Source organism: Ailuropoda melanoleuca, chromosome 8, assembly GCF_002007445.2.
Source record: "Ailuropoda melanoleuca isolate Jingjing chromosome 8, ASM200744v2, whole genome shotgun sequence".
Taxonomy (NCBI): Eukaryota; Metazoa; Chordata; class Mammalia; order Carnivora; family Ursidae; genus Ailuropoda; species Ailuropoda melanoleuca.
The window spans coordinates 54,440,642-54,457,297 of record NC_048225.1 but is presented as its reverse complement, the minus strand read 5'-3'; the positions used below and the strand labels follow the sequence as shown (position 1 = coordinate 54,457,297).

General features: G+C 38.0%; 2 protein-coding genes across 7 annotated transcripts in view; one reads left to right on the top strand and one right to left on the bottom strand.

Moving 5' to 3' along the window:
- The window catches only part of C2CD3 (C2 domain containing 3 centriole elongation regulator), a 130,594-nt gene extending 119,338 nt beyond the window's left edge, over positions 1–11,256 (bottom strand). For 3 of the 5 annotated variants that reach the window (XM_019795390.2, XM_034666350.1, XM_011219851.3), the window contains exons 1-3: positions 10,986–11,256; positions 7,023–7,292; positions 4,067–4,224 (exon numbers count right to left, since the gene is read on the bottom strand). In XM_019795390.2, the coding sequence (XP_019650949.2) occupies positions 4,067–4,224; positions 7,023–7,292; positions 10,986–11,040 (483 nt within the window). In that variant the 5' untranslated portion in view covers positions 11,041–11,256. Of the gene's footprint in view, positions 1–4,066; positions 4,225–7,022; positions 7,293–10,985 lie in introns of those variants that run through there. The other 2 variants (XM_011219850.3, XM_034666351.1) reach the window with 2 other exon arrangements.
- A 190-nt stretch (positions 11,257–11,446) lies between these two features.
- PPME1 (protein phosphatase methylesterase 1) overlaps positions 11,447–16,656 on the top strand; it is a 71,932-nt gene continuing 66,722 nt past the window's right edge. The window contains exon 1 of one of the 2 annotated variants that reach the window (XM_019795389.2): positions 11,447–11,772. In XM_019795389.2, the coding sequence (XP_019650948.1) occupies positions 11,672–11,772 (101 nt within the window). In that variant the 5' untranslated portion in view covers positions 11,447–11,671. The remainder of the gene's footprint in view (positions 11,773–16,656) is intronic. The other variant, XM_002915310.4, reaches the window with a different exon arrangement.

Below are 16,656 nucleotides of genomic sequence, written 5' to 3'. Positions count from 1 at the left end.
TATGAAAATGGTTTGGTTCTTTCTTTTTTTTTTTTTTTTTTTAAGATTTTATTTATTTATTTGACAGAGATAGAGACAGCCAGTGAGAGAGGGAACACAAGCAGGGGGAGTGGGAGAGGAAGAATCAGGCTCCCAGCGGAGGAGCCTGATGTGGGGCTTGATCCCAGAACTCCAGGATCACGCCCTGAGCCGAAGGTAGACACTTAACGACTGAGCCACCCAGGCGCCCCTGGTTTGGTTCTTTCTTAAAGAGTTAACCATGACTCAGCAATTCCGTTCTTGGGTTTTTCCCGAGAAAATAAAAAACACGTCTACACAGAGTTGCTTTATTAATAAGAAGCAAAAAAAAAAAAAAANGAGTTTTTTTATTAAAAAAAAAAAAAAAAAAAAAAAAAAAAGGTAAAAAACTAAACAACCCTGAAAATACCCCAAACAAGAAAATGTGCACCAACTGGCATATAGATAAAAAATCGTGGAATATCCACACAGTGGAACACACCTCTGCAAAAGGGAAGTACTGATACACAAAATAGTATGGATGAATCTCTAAAATTGGCTTCTTTTATTTACTCTTTTAATATCTCTTAGCCTGGGTGAGGAGACATTGGGTGTTCACTATGTGGTATTATTACATCTTATATACAGAAGATATTGTTTTGCATATATCTAATTAAGAAAAACAAAAAAAAGTTAAGTGAAATAAAATATATAGTGCCTAACATATGGTAGATAGACATAAAATAAATGTTGATAAGAAAATGATCAGAATGAACCCCTTCAATTCTGTCTATCTCAAAAATGCTCCTCCTCTTTGCCTTCTGGTTAAAATTCCTCCATCCCAAGGTATGTAACCCTACTAATTGTGTTCATGGTAGAAACTCATTCCTGTTTAATTCTCTTCATGATCTTACTGCCTCAATTAATCCTCTTATTTTCAATTTCTTTCTTCACTTGCTTCTCTTTGGTCAACAAACAAATCAGGTCTCTTATATTCTAAAAAGGGGTCGGCAAACTTATTCTGTAAAGGGGCAGAGAGTAAATATTTTAGGCTTTATTCGTGGCATGTTTTTCTTCTTCTTTAAATGACATTTTAAGGGATGCCTGGGTGGCTCAGTCGGTTAAGTGTCTGCCTTTGGCTCAGGTCATGATCTTAGGGTCCTGGGATTGAGTCCGGAGTAGGGCTCCCTGCTCAGTGGGAAGTCTGCTTTTTTCTCTCCCTCTGCCCCTCCCCCTGCTCTTGCACACACTCCCTCTAATAAATAATATCTTAAAAAATAATAAATAAATGACGTTTTAAAAATGTAAAAACCATGTTTAGTTAGAAGGCCAGATATGGAGCACCAGGCAAAGTGTGCCAACTCCTGTTCTAAAATAGTACCAAAAAAACTTCTGAATTCTGCTACCCACTATCAGTTGTGTCCTTTCAAATTCAAGTAAATTTGCCATGTCGCCATCACATGCCTAAACACGATGTTAACATGTTAAGTGTTTCCATATTTTGTCGTCTCATTTAATCTCTGCAACAACACTGTGAGGTAAAAGTTTTAGTATGTTCAGTTTACAAGATAGGATATGGAAGCTCGGAGAGGACAAGTGAACATCGGAATTGTTTTGTAACCATTTCTGTTCTGGTTTCTCCACTGTCCATAACTGTTTGTCCATGTCTAAACTCTAGTGCTATTTCCATTAGATCACACCCCCTCTCCCTCCCTTCACTGACACTTATTTGGGAAATAGAACTCTCTAATTACTACTTATTTTCTTATTCCATAATCTTTTAAAATCTAACTTCTGCCTCCAAATCTCTATACAATTTTCCAACAAGCCCAATGACATTTAAATAAAAAATACACAAGTATTATTTTATCAACTGATATTTAAATATGGAAAAAAAATGATGCAGCCACTTTAGAAAACAGTCTGGCAATTCCTCAAAGTTAAACACACTCACCCTATGACTGCAATTCTACTAGGTATAGACCAAGAGATATGAAAATATGTTCACAAAAAAACTTGTACATGAATGTCCACAGAAGCTGCCATTATTCATAGTAGTCAAGTAGAAATAACACAAATAGCTATCAAACTGAAGAATGGATCAACATGTGGTCTATCCGTAACAGGGAATATTATCCAGCCATAATAAGGAATGAAGTACTGAAACATGCCACAACAAAGATGAACCTTGAAAACATCATGCTATGTGAAAGAAGCCAGTTACAAAAGGCTACATATTATTTCAATTATATGAACTGTCCAAAATATGCAAATATATAGACTGAAGTTAAATTATTGGTTGCCAGGGACTGGGGAAGAGTGAAAAGGGGAAATGACTGCTAATAGGCACAGTACTCCTTTTTGGGGTGATAAAATGCTCTGGAATTAGATAGTAGTGATGGTTATAAAACACTGTGAACATATTAAAAACCAGTGAATTGTATACTTTGAAAGGGTGAATTTTATGACATGTGAACTATATCTCAATTTTAAGAACAGGAAAAAACCCACCTAGAATCCTATACTCCAATTATTTTCAATTTTCCTTATTTTTTCCCAATCATTGATTATGTATTTAATTTTAATTCTCTTTTGTCATCAATCCAAAATCTATTTTTCCATGCAGCTACACAATCATGACTACATAATTTTGTTTTTATGGAAACAAAATATTCCACTAATAGACTATAATTTTAATATTGTGGAATAACTTATTTTCATTTTTTCAATATTAAAAGTGTATTTCCATAACCGGACCTAGGCATACAGCTTCCCTCTCTTTTTATGGTATTTCTTTAAGATAAGTTCCTAAGAGCAGAATTACCAAGGTAAATGGTATATGGTAATTTTATAGCTCTTGAAACAGAATGCCAAACTGTTTTGCAGATCTAATGTGAATTTGTATCATTATCAGAAAAACAGGAGTAAACCAGACTCCCTTCACCCTAAAGTTACCGACATAAGGAGTCACTTTATAAATTTAATATATTACATATAAAAATATGATGAATACAATAAAAAAATGTTATGTTCTTTCACTCAGATGGAATTATTTCTGGACTCTATTCTGTTGCACCAACACGATTATGTGCTGTTTTTTATTTTTATTTTTTTAAGTAATCACAATACCCAATGGTGTTGGGCTCCAACTCAGGAACCCAAGGTCAAGAGTCACATGCTCTTCTGACTGAGCCAGCCATTCCTGTGCTTGTAGTTTTATAAAAGGTTCTTACATCTGGTAATGCTGTATATGTTTTCTCGTATTTTTTAAACTATTTTCTTATATACCTGTTTAAATTTCTGTATTTTAGAATACATTTGACAAAGTACAAAACATGAAATTTCTAAGTGATTTGAATACTCAGAACTTTCTAAGAAGCACTCTCAGAGTCTCCCTCAGAAAAGGACCCTTCTATGTTCTTCCCCACCATCCTGTACATACACGAAGCAGAACACCTATCATGCTGCATTCTACTTGTTACTCTATTTCCTCCTACATGACTTTGGAAAACTACATGAAAAGATCATCTCTTTTCTCCGTATCCTTAGTGGCACATAATAATGTATCAAAAAAAAGGAAGGCTGAATCAATGAATGAACATACCAAAGATACCACTAACATGAGTCAAACAAGCAATTACTGCTTGGCACTTTGTTAGGAGCTGTGGGAAAAACACAGAAAGTAGAAAACACTGTCCTGCCTCCCAGAGAATCTAGAAACTAAAAAGAAAGGAAATTAAAGGGAGACTACTAATTTTAGAGATTCTGTAGGATTTTAACTGAACAATGATTATATAATCAATGTTATAAATTTAATAAAGAGTACAGAGAGGATGAATGCAGCAGCAGCTGTGAAAGATTTCTGGCACTTGAGATGGGCAGTGAAGCACCAAGAAGATTTGGATAAGTAAGATACATTATAGTCTTTGAGTAAAAACATGAACAAAGGCAGGAAGTGGGAATTAGCATGATATATGGGAGTCATGCACCTATCCATTCTACAAGCAGACTCAATTACTTGTGCTGAAAAAGTTCTATTCCATGCAGAAAAGAATTAAAATATTTTTACCTGGAGTTCTCCAAGTTTCTTGGATGTTGGTGAAACAATGGTAAAAAATCCATTGATGTGATGGGTTGGAGAAAGCTGGGCTAGTCCACTGATCTGAACTCGACCAATTGGAAGATGATCAAGTTTGGTGATTACTTCCAGCACCAGCACAGCCATATCTAATCAGAAATAATTACAACATACACAGATATTTTTCATTTTCTTTCTTTCTTTTTCTTTCTTTCTTTCTTCTTTTTTTTGGAAATGGGTAAGGGGTATACATTAGAAAACTTTTTTACTTAAAAAAATATTTTATTTTCAAATAAAACATGCACCTACCACATCAGTCTGGGGCTGGGGAATAGTGAACCCATGACCAAAAGAACAATAAAGTTTTAGAGAAGAATGACAAATACCTCACACACAGAAAAAAAAAAATTACATTGATGTAATTAGCAATGATTACAGGGTGTTAGAAAGGCTTGTGTGTGGCTTGACTATTAAAGAGTGGGGTTCTCTCAACTTCCTTTTCAGTGTTTTGCTGTTTTGATATAAAAGAACCCAACTGTTTCTGCTTGCTGCAGCCTGCCTAGTCTACAGGGACGGGAGGGGCTTTGATGAGCCTAGTGTCTCCTAAAGCCTGGTGGTGGCTTACTTAGGATTGGGGCCCAGTGTTGGCTTTGCCAGGCTGTCCACCATGCTGCTTCCTCATGGCTTCCAGAACCATGCACTTTATTTTCTTTCAAATGAAACATGCATACAAAAGAGTACATAAAAGAATAATAAACCAAATACCTACCACATAGCTTAAGAAATAGTTACACATTTTCCAAGTTTTCAGTTAGAGCACAGATCTTGTGAACTAATGTTTGATCTCTTGTGTCTTCATTTTCTAATTAACACGTCATATTCATGTCCACAGCTGGGCCTCACTTACAAGGTTCACCTCATCCAACTCCTATCCATCCAAATCCTACCTTCTACAAAGCTTCTTCCCTAACTAGGTTTATAAAATTTGAATACGGACCCATTTGGTGGTTAACCCCTTCAATTTAATAATGGGAAAATAAAAGCCCAGGAAGATGAAATGGCTTGCTCAAATTCAAGCAGCCAATTAGTGCACAACAAAAGTAGGATTTTGGTTTCCTAAGAACTTATGATAAACTTAGCTCTTAATAACTTCCTGGAATATTCATATGGTACTTACTATATATGCCAAGTAATCAGACATTTAATTACTTACTGTCTGGCACTGCTTACTACTATTTCATACATATCAGTTTTGTTTTTTTCAACTCATCTGTAAGTTCCTTCTGATCAGAGACTACATCTACAGTTTCTGTATTTCCCACAGTGCCCAAGACTTTGTATTTTTATAAGACTCACACCTACAGCGTGCCAGGTAGTGGACCAATCACTTCACACAACTTTTTTCATTTAATCTTCTCAATAATTCCTGCCAGTAGTGCTATTATTCCCATTTAACTAATAGGACACTGAGGCTCCAAGATCTTAAGGAACATCTCAGCAGCTCACAGGCATCCAATCCTGAAGCCAGAGTTCCAATTCAAGACTGACTTCAAAGCCCATGTTCTCATTCAACCAGGTTGCTTCTTCATGAAAAAGCAGGGTGAAAGGGCAGCAATCTAATCCTATTTTACAGATGAGGAAAAAGGGGAGTCAGAAACGGAAAAGGACTTTCCCCAAATCCTGCAGCTGATAAAGTTCAAATGCATTCTTTATTAGACCACAGGATGCCCAAATAAATGTCGATCTGTTGATTATCATATTAATGGGTATCTTCTCTCCTATTAAAGAATTTTTAATTACTCTTCATTTGTTAAACTAAGTTTACAGTACCCAGAGTATCTACAGGTATCCTATAATAGTACTTAACACTTCCTACCTAGTATTGTAACTAAACTACTCTGTGAATTTAGTTAGAATTAGATACCATTCTGATTGAATTGATTCATTTTTATAATTCCCCACAGTGCCTACAGCACAATGACTACCACATGATAAGTGCTCAATATATATCTTTTGAGTGACTGAATTTTTGTTCTTTATATCTTGAGGTTTTCAAAATTTTTTTGATAGACTATAAGCTTCTTAAGGACAGTTTAATGTTTATTTCAACTCTGACTCTCTAGTATTCTAAGACCAAGAAAGTTTACATGATACTTAATTTTTACTGACTTGAACTGGATTGATTTGATATACAACCCCACCATCCAAAATGTGTTTATGTGAAAACTGACCCGAATAGAGAAATACAGTACATTTAGAATGCTTTCCTTGAACAGAAATGAAGAAATCTTGGCTCCTGGTTTCCTGTAAAGGGATCCTTCCCTGCTCTGAAAACCTGTATTACTAATTCACTAACCCACTCATTCGGCATGTGTTATCTTGCACTGTTAGTAAAAGTTTATATACATACATACTGTATGTAATGTATGTATATACACACACATTATATATACAAATTTATATATGTTATATATACATTATATATTATATACATAAATTCTAATATATATATATATTATTATATATATATAAACTCTTTCCTTGAGAATAATATAAGTCCCAGAGCAGAGACTACAGTTACTATTTAAAGAAGCATGGTGTGGTGAAAGTATAGGAGTTTTGGTGTCTGACAGAAATTGGTTCGAATCCTACTTTTGCCATTTATCAACCATGTAACCTTAAAGAGTATTCATTTCAGCTCTGAACCTCAGTTTCATTGCCTATAAAACAGAGAAAATGTCTTTTTTGCAGGGTTATTAATGATTAGAAGCAATATGTATCAACTACTGGCACGCCGTATACTCTCAATAAACAGTGGCCATTATAAAGCTTCTTCCACTCAATAATTAACAAAGCCACAGATACTATGTACACAGTAACACCTACTGCTAACAACGTAACACATGTTTATTAGGCCTGCAGGTAAAATGATAAGACAAAAACATACCAGTTAGATAAGAGGTAAACTGCTTTGGACCACAGCGAACAGCATAACGTGTAGTTGTTCTCACAGCTTTTGGTTCAGTCTGCAATGTGTCCCTAGGACAAAACAGGGTTCCATCTGATGTTTCTCCCCACCATCTCACTCGGACAAGTACACAAGTGGGAGGCTTTGCAATCTTCCATATGACCTTATTGACAGTAAGTTTCAGAAAGCAGCGTAGCTGGCCTTCAACCAGAGGTGGTAGGCTTGTAGATGGAGAAATATCACTCAAACCTGTGGAGGAATCCAAAAACACTAAGTCAAACTTTAGACGAAATATAGAAACATAATCTGCTTTTTGAATGAGAACGCACATTTTAGTCTCTATAGAGAGAATGTTTATCCTATGTATTCTAATACATGAGAGGTAAATAGCAAATCAGACCGTAAAATAACCTAGCTGGTCACTTAAGTCACCTTGATAACTAATTACTATTCAGGTTCTGATTCAGGTTATTCTAAGTAAAGAACATAATACCAACTTAAGACATGCTAAATCAGGCTCCTCTTTAATTGAAAGATATCATTTCATGCACATCAAAACCACAACGAGGTATCACCTTACACTGTCAGAATGGCTAGAATAAAAAAGACAAGAAATAACAAATGTTGGCAAGGATGTCGAGAAAAAAGAACCCTCATGCACCATTGGTGGGAATGTAAATTGGTGCAGCTACTGTGGAAAACAGTATGAATGTTCCTTAAAAAATTAAAAACAGAATTACCATATGATCCAGTAATTTCCACTAGTGGGTATTTACCCAAAGAACAAAAAAAACCCCACTAATTAGAAAAGATATATGCACCCCTATGTTTATTGCAGCATTATTTACAGTAGCCAAGATGGGGAAGTAATCCAAGCAGCCACTGATAGATAAATGGATAAAGGAGATGTGGTGTATGTATGCAACGGGATATTACTCAGCCTTAAAAAAAGAATGAGATCTTGCCATTCAAACAACATGGATGGACCGAGAGGGTATTATAGTAAGTGAAATAAGTCAGACTGAGAAAGACAAATACTGTATGAGTTCACTTACATGTGGAACCTAAACAAACAAAAAGCAGAAACAGACCCATAAATACAAGGAAAAACTGATGGTTGCAGAGGGGAGAGGAGCGGGAGGATGGGCAAAATAGATGGAAGCGGAGTGGGAGATACAGGCTTCCAATTATGGGCTGAATAAGTCACGGGGATAAAACGTACAGCATAAGGAATATAGTCAATGATATTGTAATAGTGTTGTGTGGGGACAGATGGTAGCTACACTTGTGGTGAGCAGAGTATAACATATAGATTTGCAGATCACTATGTTGTACGCCTGAAACTAATGTAACATTGCATGTCAACTACACTTTAATTAAAAAAGATACCATTTCAAAAATATAAGCATAATGATATAGTATATAGGTTTTTAAAATCTCAGAAGTAGTTGAAATTTTTCTTCCAAGTAGTGTTTTTATTATTGCAATGCCCAGGTTTTAAGATATGTTATCTTTACCTCTCTTACTTTAAAACCATCACTAAACATGAAACATCAACGACTCCCTTCACTCAATGCTGAAATGATTAAATCGTATGACTAAGTCATACGACTCAGTATTTCAATAAAGACCACCTTAAATTGTGCATTTTCTTTCCTGCCAAAATCATTCAGTCAATGAAAAGAGACACTATCATCTTCAGATTCTGCCACTATTTTTTAATACAGTACTGGGCTGAGAATATTGATTGACTTTTATAATATTTATTGGATTTCAGACAGATAATAAATGTAAATGAGGCATTTAATCATGATTTTCTATAAAACTTTCCTTTAATAACCCTGTCTTCCATTCATAGTTATCTCCTAATAATGACTTAGAGGAGATTTAAGAAACTATATATATAGGAATATGAATATTATTCACCTATAAAAAAGAATGAAATCTTGCCATCTGCAACAACATGGATGGAGCTACAGCATATAATGCTAAGCGAAATAAATCAGTCAGAGAAAGACAAATACCGTATGATTTCATTCATATGGAATTTAAGAAACAAAACAAATGAACAAAGGAGAAAAAAAAGAGAGACAAACCAAGAAACAGATCTTAACTATAGAGAACAAACTGATGATTACCAGAGAAGAGGTGGGGGAATGGGTGAAATAGGTGACGGGGATTAAAGAGTATACTTATGATGAACACCAGGTGATGCATAGAATAGCTGAATCACCCACCACATTTTACCCCTGAAACTAATATAACACTGTATGTTAGCTATACTGGAATTAAAAAAAAGAAAAAAAAAAGAAACCATTCCTACATTACATACACCTTTCTATTCCTCTTACTTTTCACCTGGAGAGTGCTCATGCCTAACGAGAAAAAAACATACTGGAGTATGTCAGATCAGGAGATCTATATAAGTAAGTCTTTGGATTTCTAAAGCAAACACCTTCTCTTTTCTCTATAGTTCAAGATGACTCAGTGTAATTTTTATGGATAACTAGTTTCAATATAAAAACAACACACAGTTGTGTGTACGAGCATTACTGCATATATACACATGGTATAGCAAGAAGTACCTTCTTATGTTATTTCTATTTTTATTTCCCTCCTATCAACTTAATATGCTTGACTGGTTCGGCATTGGGAGCACCAACACTGAATATATCCATGCTTCTATTTCATATCATCTCATCATTCCTGGCAGGAGAGGTACTGCCTCAAAACTGCTTTAGTTATCTTTAAACAACTTGGATAAGATTCATTTCCAGTCAGTAGATTCAGTCTCAATCCAATGGCCTAATGTACTGTCACTATTTTTAATACCATTTTACCTATAAAGGCAAAGTCACACAAAGTTTGTTTGTTGTTTGGAGGCAGCCCTACAGAGATTCAATTTCCAGTTTCCTCATCTGTCCTAGGTTACTAGGGCGACTCTTTTCTCTGCAGCTAACATTTCCCTGCTCTTCTGGTAAGCATGTTTCTCCTTAAGCCTACTATCCTAAGGTCCTCTTACTACACACTCTTTCATCCTCTCAGATCCTTCAGAGATCCTCATACCTTCACCCCCACTCCAACACTACCACACCTGGTCACTCCCCACTCTTTCTTCCTCTCTCCTCCACAACAATCTTTCCCAACTCCTGCCTGTAGCCCTTCATGCTTTCTGTTTGTCTCATGTTTGACTCATTCAGCCAACATTTACCAACTCCTGCTTTGTGCTACTTTTTGGGGATTCAGTGATGTATAAAACATGATCCTTGCCTATTAGAATTATTGACATAGCACCTCTCCAACTTATGAGTCTTCCCGTCCATGTGGAACTCCAAAGGTATACCCTCCCACACAGACACACATTTAACTTTGTTATCAAAAGCCTCCTAAGTCATGGGGATGTAATGTACAGCACAGTGACTATAGTTAATAGTGTACTGTACTTTAAACTCGCTAAAGGAGTACATCTTAAAAATTTTCATGACAAGAAAAAAAGTTTTTAGTAATTGTACGGTGATAGATGCTAACTAGACTTACTGCGGTGATCATTTCACAATATATACGAATATCCAATCATGTTGTACAACCTAAAGCTATGATAATGATAAATGTCAGTTATAGCTCACTTCAAAAAGTTAAAAAAGTTCCTAGAATTTTTTATTCCCTTTCTTTAGAACGTTCTGCCTGTACCCTTTTAGCCCTCACCTCGCCCCGTTTATTTGCTCGTTTTGTCCCCCCACTTCAGCCCCTATTTCCTATCCATTCGTTGGAGGGCCAACTGCCTTCTCTTTTAGCCTTTTGATTCCTTGGTGGTTTCCCCCTTCCTTCTCTTCTCCCCCCTTTTTTACAGGCGCGTGTGGGAGTCTCCCTAGAATTCTTTACACCTAGCTCCCCTAACTCCGCCTCATTACTCTTTCCTCAACCTTTGGTCGTTCAGGTTACCTCTTTTCTTGCGGCCACGGACGCCCACAGGCCCCTGGCCTTTTCGTTGTTTCATGACGAGCCAGAGCTCTTCCTCACCAACAGAACTCCGGCTCTGAACTGAACAGCACCTAAGCCGTATCCTCCCGCCATCCTTTCCCAAGGCGCCTGAGTTCCCCGGCAACCGGAGCCGCCGGGCAGCCTGGGAAGCAGGAAGAAGTGCCTCTTCCTGTAACAGTCTGCAAGAAGCTATGAGAAGGAAAGGCGCCAAGACATCTTCCCGCAAATAGACTACAACACCCAGCATGCTCTGCTACACTACCTCTGCGAGGTTGGCCGCTCTCGCCTCCAGCTGCGCAAGCGCAAAGGGATAGGCCCTTTGAGGACTTCATTGCCCAGGGTGCATTGCCTTCAGGAGCGCTTGTCTTTCCGGCGAGGGTCGATGAGGTCTTCGCTGGAGGTCTGAAAGATCCGTAGACTCCGTTACCCAGCTTCCTTTATGGAGGGCTGTTGCGCACTTCCGGTGGAAGCGCTGAGGAGAGGGGGCGGAGTTTACGGAGCCGGTGGGCGGTGGGCGGTGCTGCCGGTAGCTGGGTGCTGTCCAAAGGCACTGGGCGTCGCTAGGGGAGGGAGCTGTGACCGGCTGGGCCGCACTTAGCGTGGGACGAAGCTTAGGCTACTGTTTGACTACCTGAGGCCTTCCCTTCATGTCGGCCCTCGAGAAGAGCATGCACCTCGGCCGCCTGCCCTCTCGCCCACCTCTCCCCGGCAGCGGGGGCAGTCAGAGCGGAGCCAAGATGCGAATGGGGTACGTGACCCATACCCCCTTTCCCTAGAGGCCAGGCCCCGGCCATTGGAGAATGGTGTTTCTGGGCGTTTAGAGCGGCATGGCAACGGAAGCTACGGATGGGAGAGAATATTGGCGGCGGCCTGGAGACGTTTAGATGGTGTTGAAGGCGGATTTGGGAACTAGGGGAGGCGCCAAGTCAATGGAAATTGGAGGGCAAATAGTAATGAAAGAAGGAGGGAGTGAGGCAAAGATTGAGAGAGCTGAGAGGATAATTTAAGAGATGTAGGAGGCACCTCCAGAAGAAGTGATGGAGGAGGTTTGAGGAAAGGTAGTAGAGGTGACAAAAGTCGGGGAATACCTGTCGGGGAGGGTTGAGAGACATGGGGAATGACTGAGAGAAAAGTTGAGGGGAATTACGGGAACAACTAGGGAGGGATTTGGGAATAGTAAGAAGACTGAAAGAACTAAATATTAGAAAAGCTGAGGGAGGGGCGCCTGGGTGGCTCAGTGGGTTAAGCGTCTGCCTTCGGCTCAGGTCACGATTTCAGGGTCCCACCATGGAACCCCACGTGGGGCTCTCTGCACAGTGGGAGCCTGATCCCGCTGCTTGTACTCTCTGTCAAATAAATAAATAAAATTAAAAAAAAAAACACCTTAAGAAAAAAAAAAGCTAAGGGAAATGAGAACACCAGAGGCAGGGTTAAAGGGAAGAAAACTAGGGAGCAGAAGGTTCTAGAGAGAGTTTCCTAGTTGTGTAAGAGGCAAAGTCAGGGAGTGAGGTGATGATTAAGAGATTAGGTCTCTTACGGGAGAACTGAGAAAGCTTGAAAATAGGGTTAAGAAAAGATGGAAAATAAAGCCAAGCAGACTGGTAAGGGTAATAGGAAGGTACTGAGAAGTGAGGGTAGGGAGTAAGGGGAGGAGTGATGAGGTGTTTAGAGAGTGATCATGGGCTCTAGAGGTGGAGAAGAGACTGGGAACAGGGTTTAGTGAATGAAAGTGATGCAGAGATAAGGTATGGGAATTTTAAAGAGGAAATTTTGATAGTTGATTTTTGCCAGGCAAATAAGTCTGATGGAAGGTATACACTGGTTGATAAGACTCAGAGTTAATGAAGCACTGAGTAGCCTGTTAAAATGTTTTGGGGAAAACCATTTACTGGGAAAGGAGGAACTGTGTTGAAGAGATAGGTTTGGGGAATTTTAGGTTGTTGAATGGCTTGTGTGAGATTAGGGTTACTCAGGTGTAGGAAAGAGGGATATGAGTTGAACATGGGAGAGGTAATCACTGGAAAGCAGAGGAAATTATATAGGCAGTTGGGCTTGAGGGGTATTTGTAGTATCAAATAGTATTCTGGAGACTAGTGACTGTAAAGAGAAAAGGGGTAGAAAGAGGGGCGCCTGGGTGGCTCAGTTGTTAAGCATCTGCCTTCGGCTCAGGTCATGATCCCAGCATCCTGGGATCGAGCCCCGCATCAGGCTCCCTGCTCAGTGGGAGGCCTCCTTCTCCCACTCCCACTCCCCCTCCTGGTGTTCCCTCTCTCACGGCCTCTCTCTCTGTCCAATAAATAAATAAAATCTTTTAAAAAAAGGGGGAGTAGGAAGAATAGGTATGAGATAGTCAAGAGGGTGTGTTTGGGATTCTAGAGATGGGTTGATAGATACACTTGGAATAAAGACTAGAAAGGAGAAACCTTAGTTTCTAAAGAAGTAATACGTACAAAAACTGATCAAAAAAGAGATGAGGATAAGAGATGCATTACTGTGAAAGAAGGTCCTTGAAATAAAGAGAAAGAAGAATCCCATAAATTAAAACAGTGGGATAGAGAGGTGGTGAGAATGGGGAGAGGGGAATTGAAAAAACCAGGGGAGGGAATTAAGAATTGGAGACCTGACTATGATACACAGTAGAAACGTGAGAAAACCCTAACAGAAGATAGATTTTGGATGCACAATGGAAAGAGGTGGTAGAAGGCCTCATATAAAGTAAAATGGAGATTGTTTTGGCTTTAGAAGACGGAAAGGTAAGACTGTAACATGAATAAGGAGGATCTAGAAACTGATCCATGACAGATTATTTGGGAAAATTAACCTGGAGTATAAAAATAAATGTAACATTGATTGTTGGTATGTGTCTTAATTGCTTCCTTTCTTAAACTAAAACTTGGTCCTTTAGTATACCAGCACTCTTCTATGAAAATATATAAAAATAATAGCTTTTTAATAACTATACATGCTACAGGTAAGTTTAGAGCTCAGCTTCTCACTTTGTTGAAACAAGTTCTCTGAAGATGAGGAACTGAAAAGAAAAACACTAAGGGAAAATAAAGTTAAAATCTGCTGATTAGAAGATTGAATAATTGTTGGTAACTTACCCTCTTTAAATAGATGCTTTGGTCTTCCTTATTAACTGCTTATCCTAGAAAATAAAGTTCTTTAGAAAAATGCTTCTTTATAATATTGTGAAGAAAAGAGTTATAGTGGTGAATTTTATGTGCTCCTCAAGTGGCTTGTTTTCCTCTATTTTCTTTTCTATTTCCTTATTGGAACATAGGCAGGCCTCAGCTGAGTTTAAAGTTAGTGGTAATATACTCTCTCCCTGCCCCAGAAAGAGAACTTTCATTTGAAATGATCTCATTTTACCATGTCACTGTATAGTCGAGAAAACCATTCAGAGAATTCTGTATCCTGTAAGGTAAACTGAGAGAGAGGGGACAATATTTTTTGTTAATAAATAAGAAAACAAACTCAGGGTGGCTGAGTGGCACAGTTGGTTAAGTGTCTAACTCTTGGTTTCAGCTCAGGTTGTGATCTCAGGGTCATGAAACGGAGCCCCAGGTTGGGCTCTACTCTCAGGGTGGAGTCTACTTGAGATTCTCTCTCCCTCTACCCCTCCTGTTTGTGTGCTCTCTCTCTCTCTCAAATAAATAATTAAATCTTTAAGGAAGAAAAGAGAGAAAACAAACTAAAGTCTTCTTCATACTAAGGCAGTAGAAGCGTAGTGGTAGGGCCACTAAAGACTAAGACTTGAGTGTCTGAGACCCATCATGTTTTTTGGATTCATAGTTGTTATCCTGGCAATACTTAATTTAAGTTGTGCGTCTTATTTTTTTGCAAATACTCTAGCATTCAGCCTTTTCCTAGGTCTTGATTTATGAAGTCTCACTTCAACCAATTTTAAAGCATCCTTCTTTATTTCTTTTTCTATTCATTCATTTGCATTTTTCATATCTACCCATCTTTTTCCATTCCCCCATCTATCTCTTAATCTCAAGTTGGACTTGTTCCTTTGACAGTCTCTTATATGACTTACGCTTTAAACTCTTTCAGTTCGTAATCTCTTGCCTTTAATTTCACTAAAGCTTATTTAGATGTGTTTGCATATTCAGGGTGGTTTTGAGCTTATGATTTTTCTTGAGTTTCCATAATTTAGTTTTTCAAATTAGACTTAGTAATTCCAGAATATTGCTAGATAATGTAATAATAACAATTACTTTCTTTTCCCTGGTAGGTACTTTGTGCCAGTCATTGTAGTAGTAGCTTTATGTATATTACTTTATTTAATCTGCTCATAACCTTGCAAGTACTTATAAATAAGCACTTATAAATAAGAAAGGCAGACTTGAGATTAAAGGTCACCCAACTAGTATGTGGCAGAACCAGGATTCAATTTATGTTTAGTCTCAAAACACCCAACACTTTTTCTTGGGTAAGGCCTGAAATCCTGATTTCCTTGTTAAAAAGTCTGTTCCGTGATAGAAACCAGTAGATGATGCCAAAAACAGTGATTTTGAACTTTTTTATTAAAAAGATTTTGGAGTTGCTTTGGTTTGTGATCCCTACTTGCAACTGGTATCTTAGTCTGAGTTGCCATAATAAAAATACCATAGATTTGGTGGCTTATAAACAGCAGAAATGTATTTCTCCCATTTCTGGAGGCTGGGAAGTCCAAGGTCAAGCTGCCAACAGATTCTGTGTCCAGTGGGGACCGTGTGCTGCTTCATAGATGGCAGTCTTGCTGTGTCCTCACATGGCAGAAGGAGGAAGGAAGCTCTGTGGCCTCTGTTTTCTAAGGGCACTAATCCCATTCATGAAGGCTATGCTCTCATGACCTCATCACCTCCCAAGGCCCCACTTCTAAATACCATTTAACTAAATGCATTTAATTAAATACATTTAACGTGAATTTGGGGCTGTGGGGGCGGGACACAAACATTCAGTCTACAGCACCCGGGTGTGCTTGAGAGGAGTATGTTTTGAAAATCGCTGCTTTAGTACATGTTACCATTAGAGAAACTATAGATTTTTAAAACCATTTATTTTCAGTATGTTTTTAGTTATTAATAGTACTGCATTTCTGTAGTTATCTCTTAACATTTCTACAGTACTTTAACTGAAAGATATATTAGTGCCTTTTTTTGAGATACATTTTATGAGATACATTAGGGCAGGGATTAATATTTTTCTCTTAATGAGAAAACTCAGTGTTCTTTGACTTGCCTAAAAACACAAAATCATCAAATGGCAGAAACAGGATTCAAACCCAGACTCAGATTTCTAATCCATTGTTGCTCTTGTTATACCTTGGTGTAGAAATTGTTGTTTAAAGTGATATAGATCTTAAAAAAAAAAAGTGATTAAGATCTGAGTTTGAAGCCCAGCTTGTGTATTTACTTTGTTCAAGTCATTTACCCTCTCATAGTCTTTTTTTTTAAAATTTCTGCTTACTTTAGAGTTCTGTGAGAATGAGATAATACATGCAAAACACTTATGCTTCCTGACACACAAGCTCTTAAGGAATGACATCTAGTAAATTATTTTATATTGAGAACTGTGAGAAAGGCTTATTCTTTATGAAGTAGGAGCTCTCCTTTCAATTTTTTGTAATGTCAGCTTTTTTCCT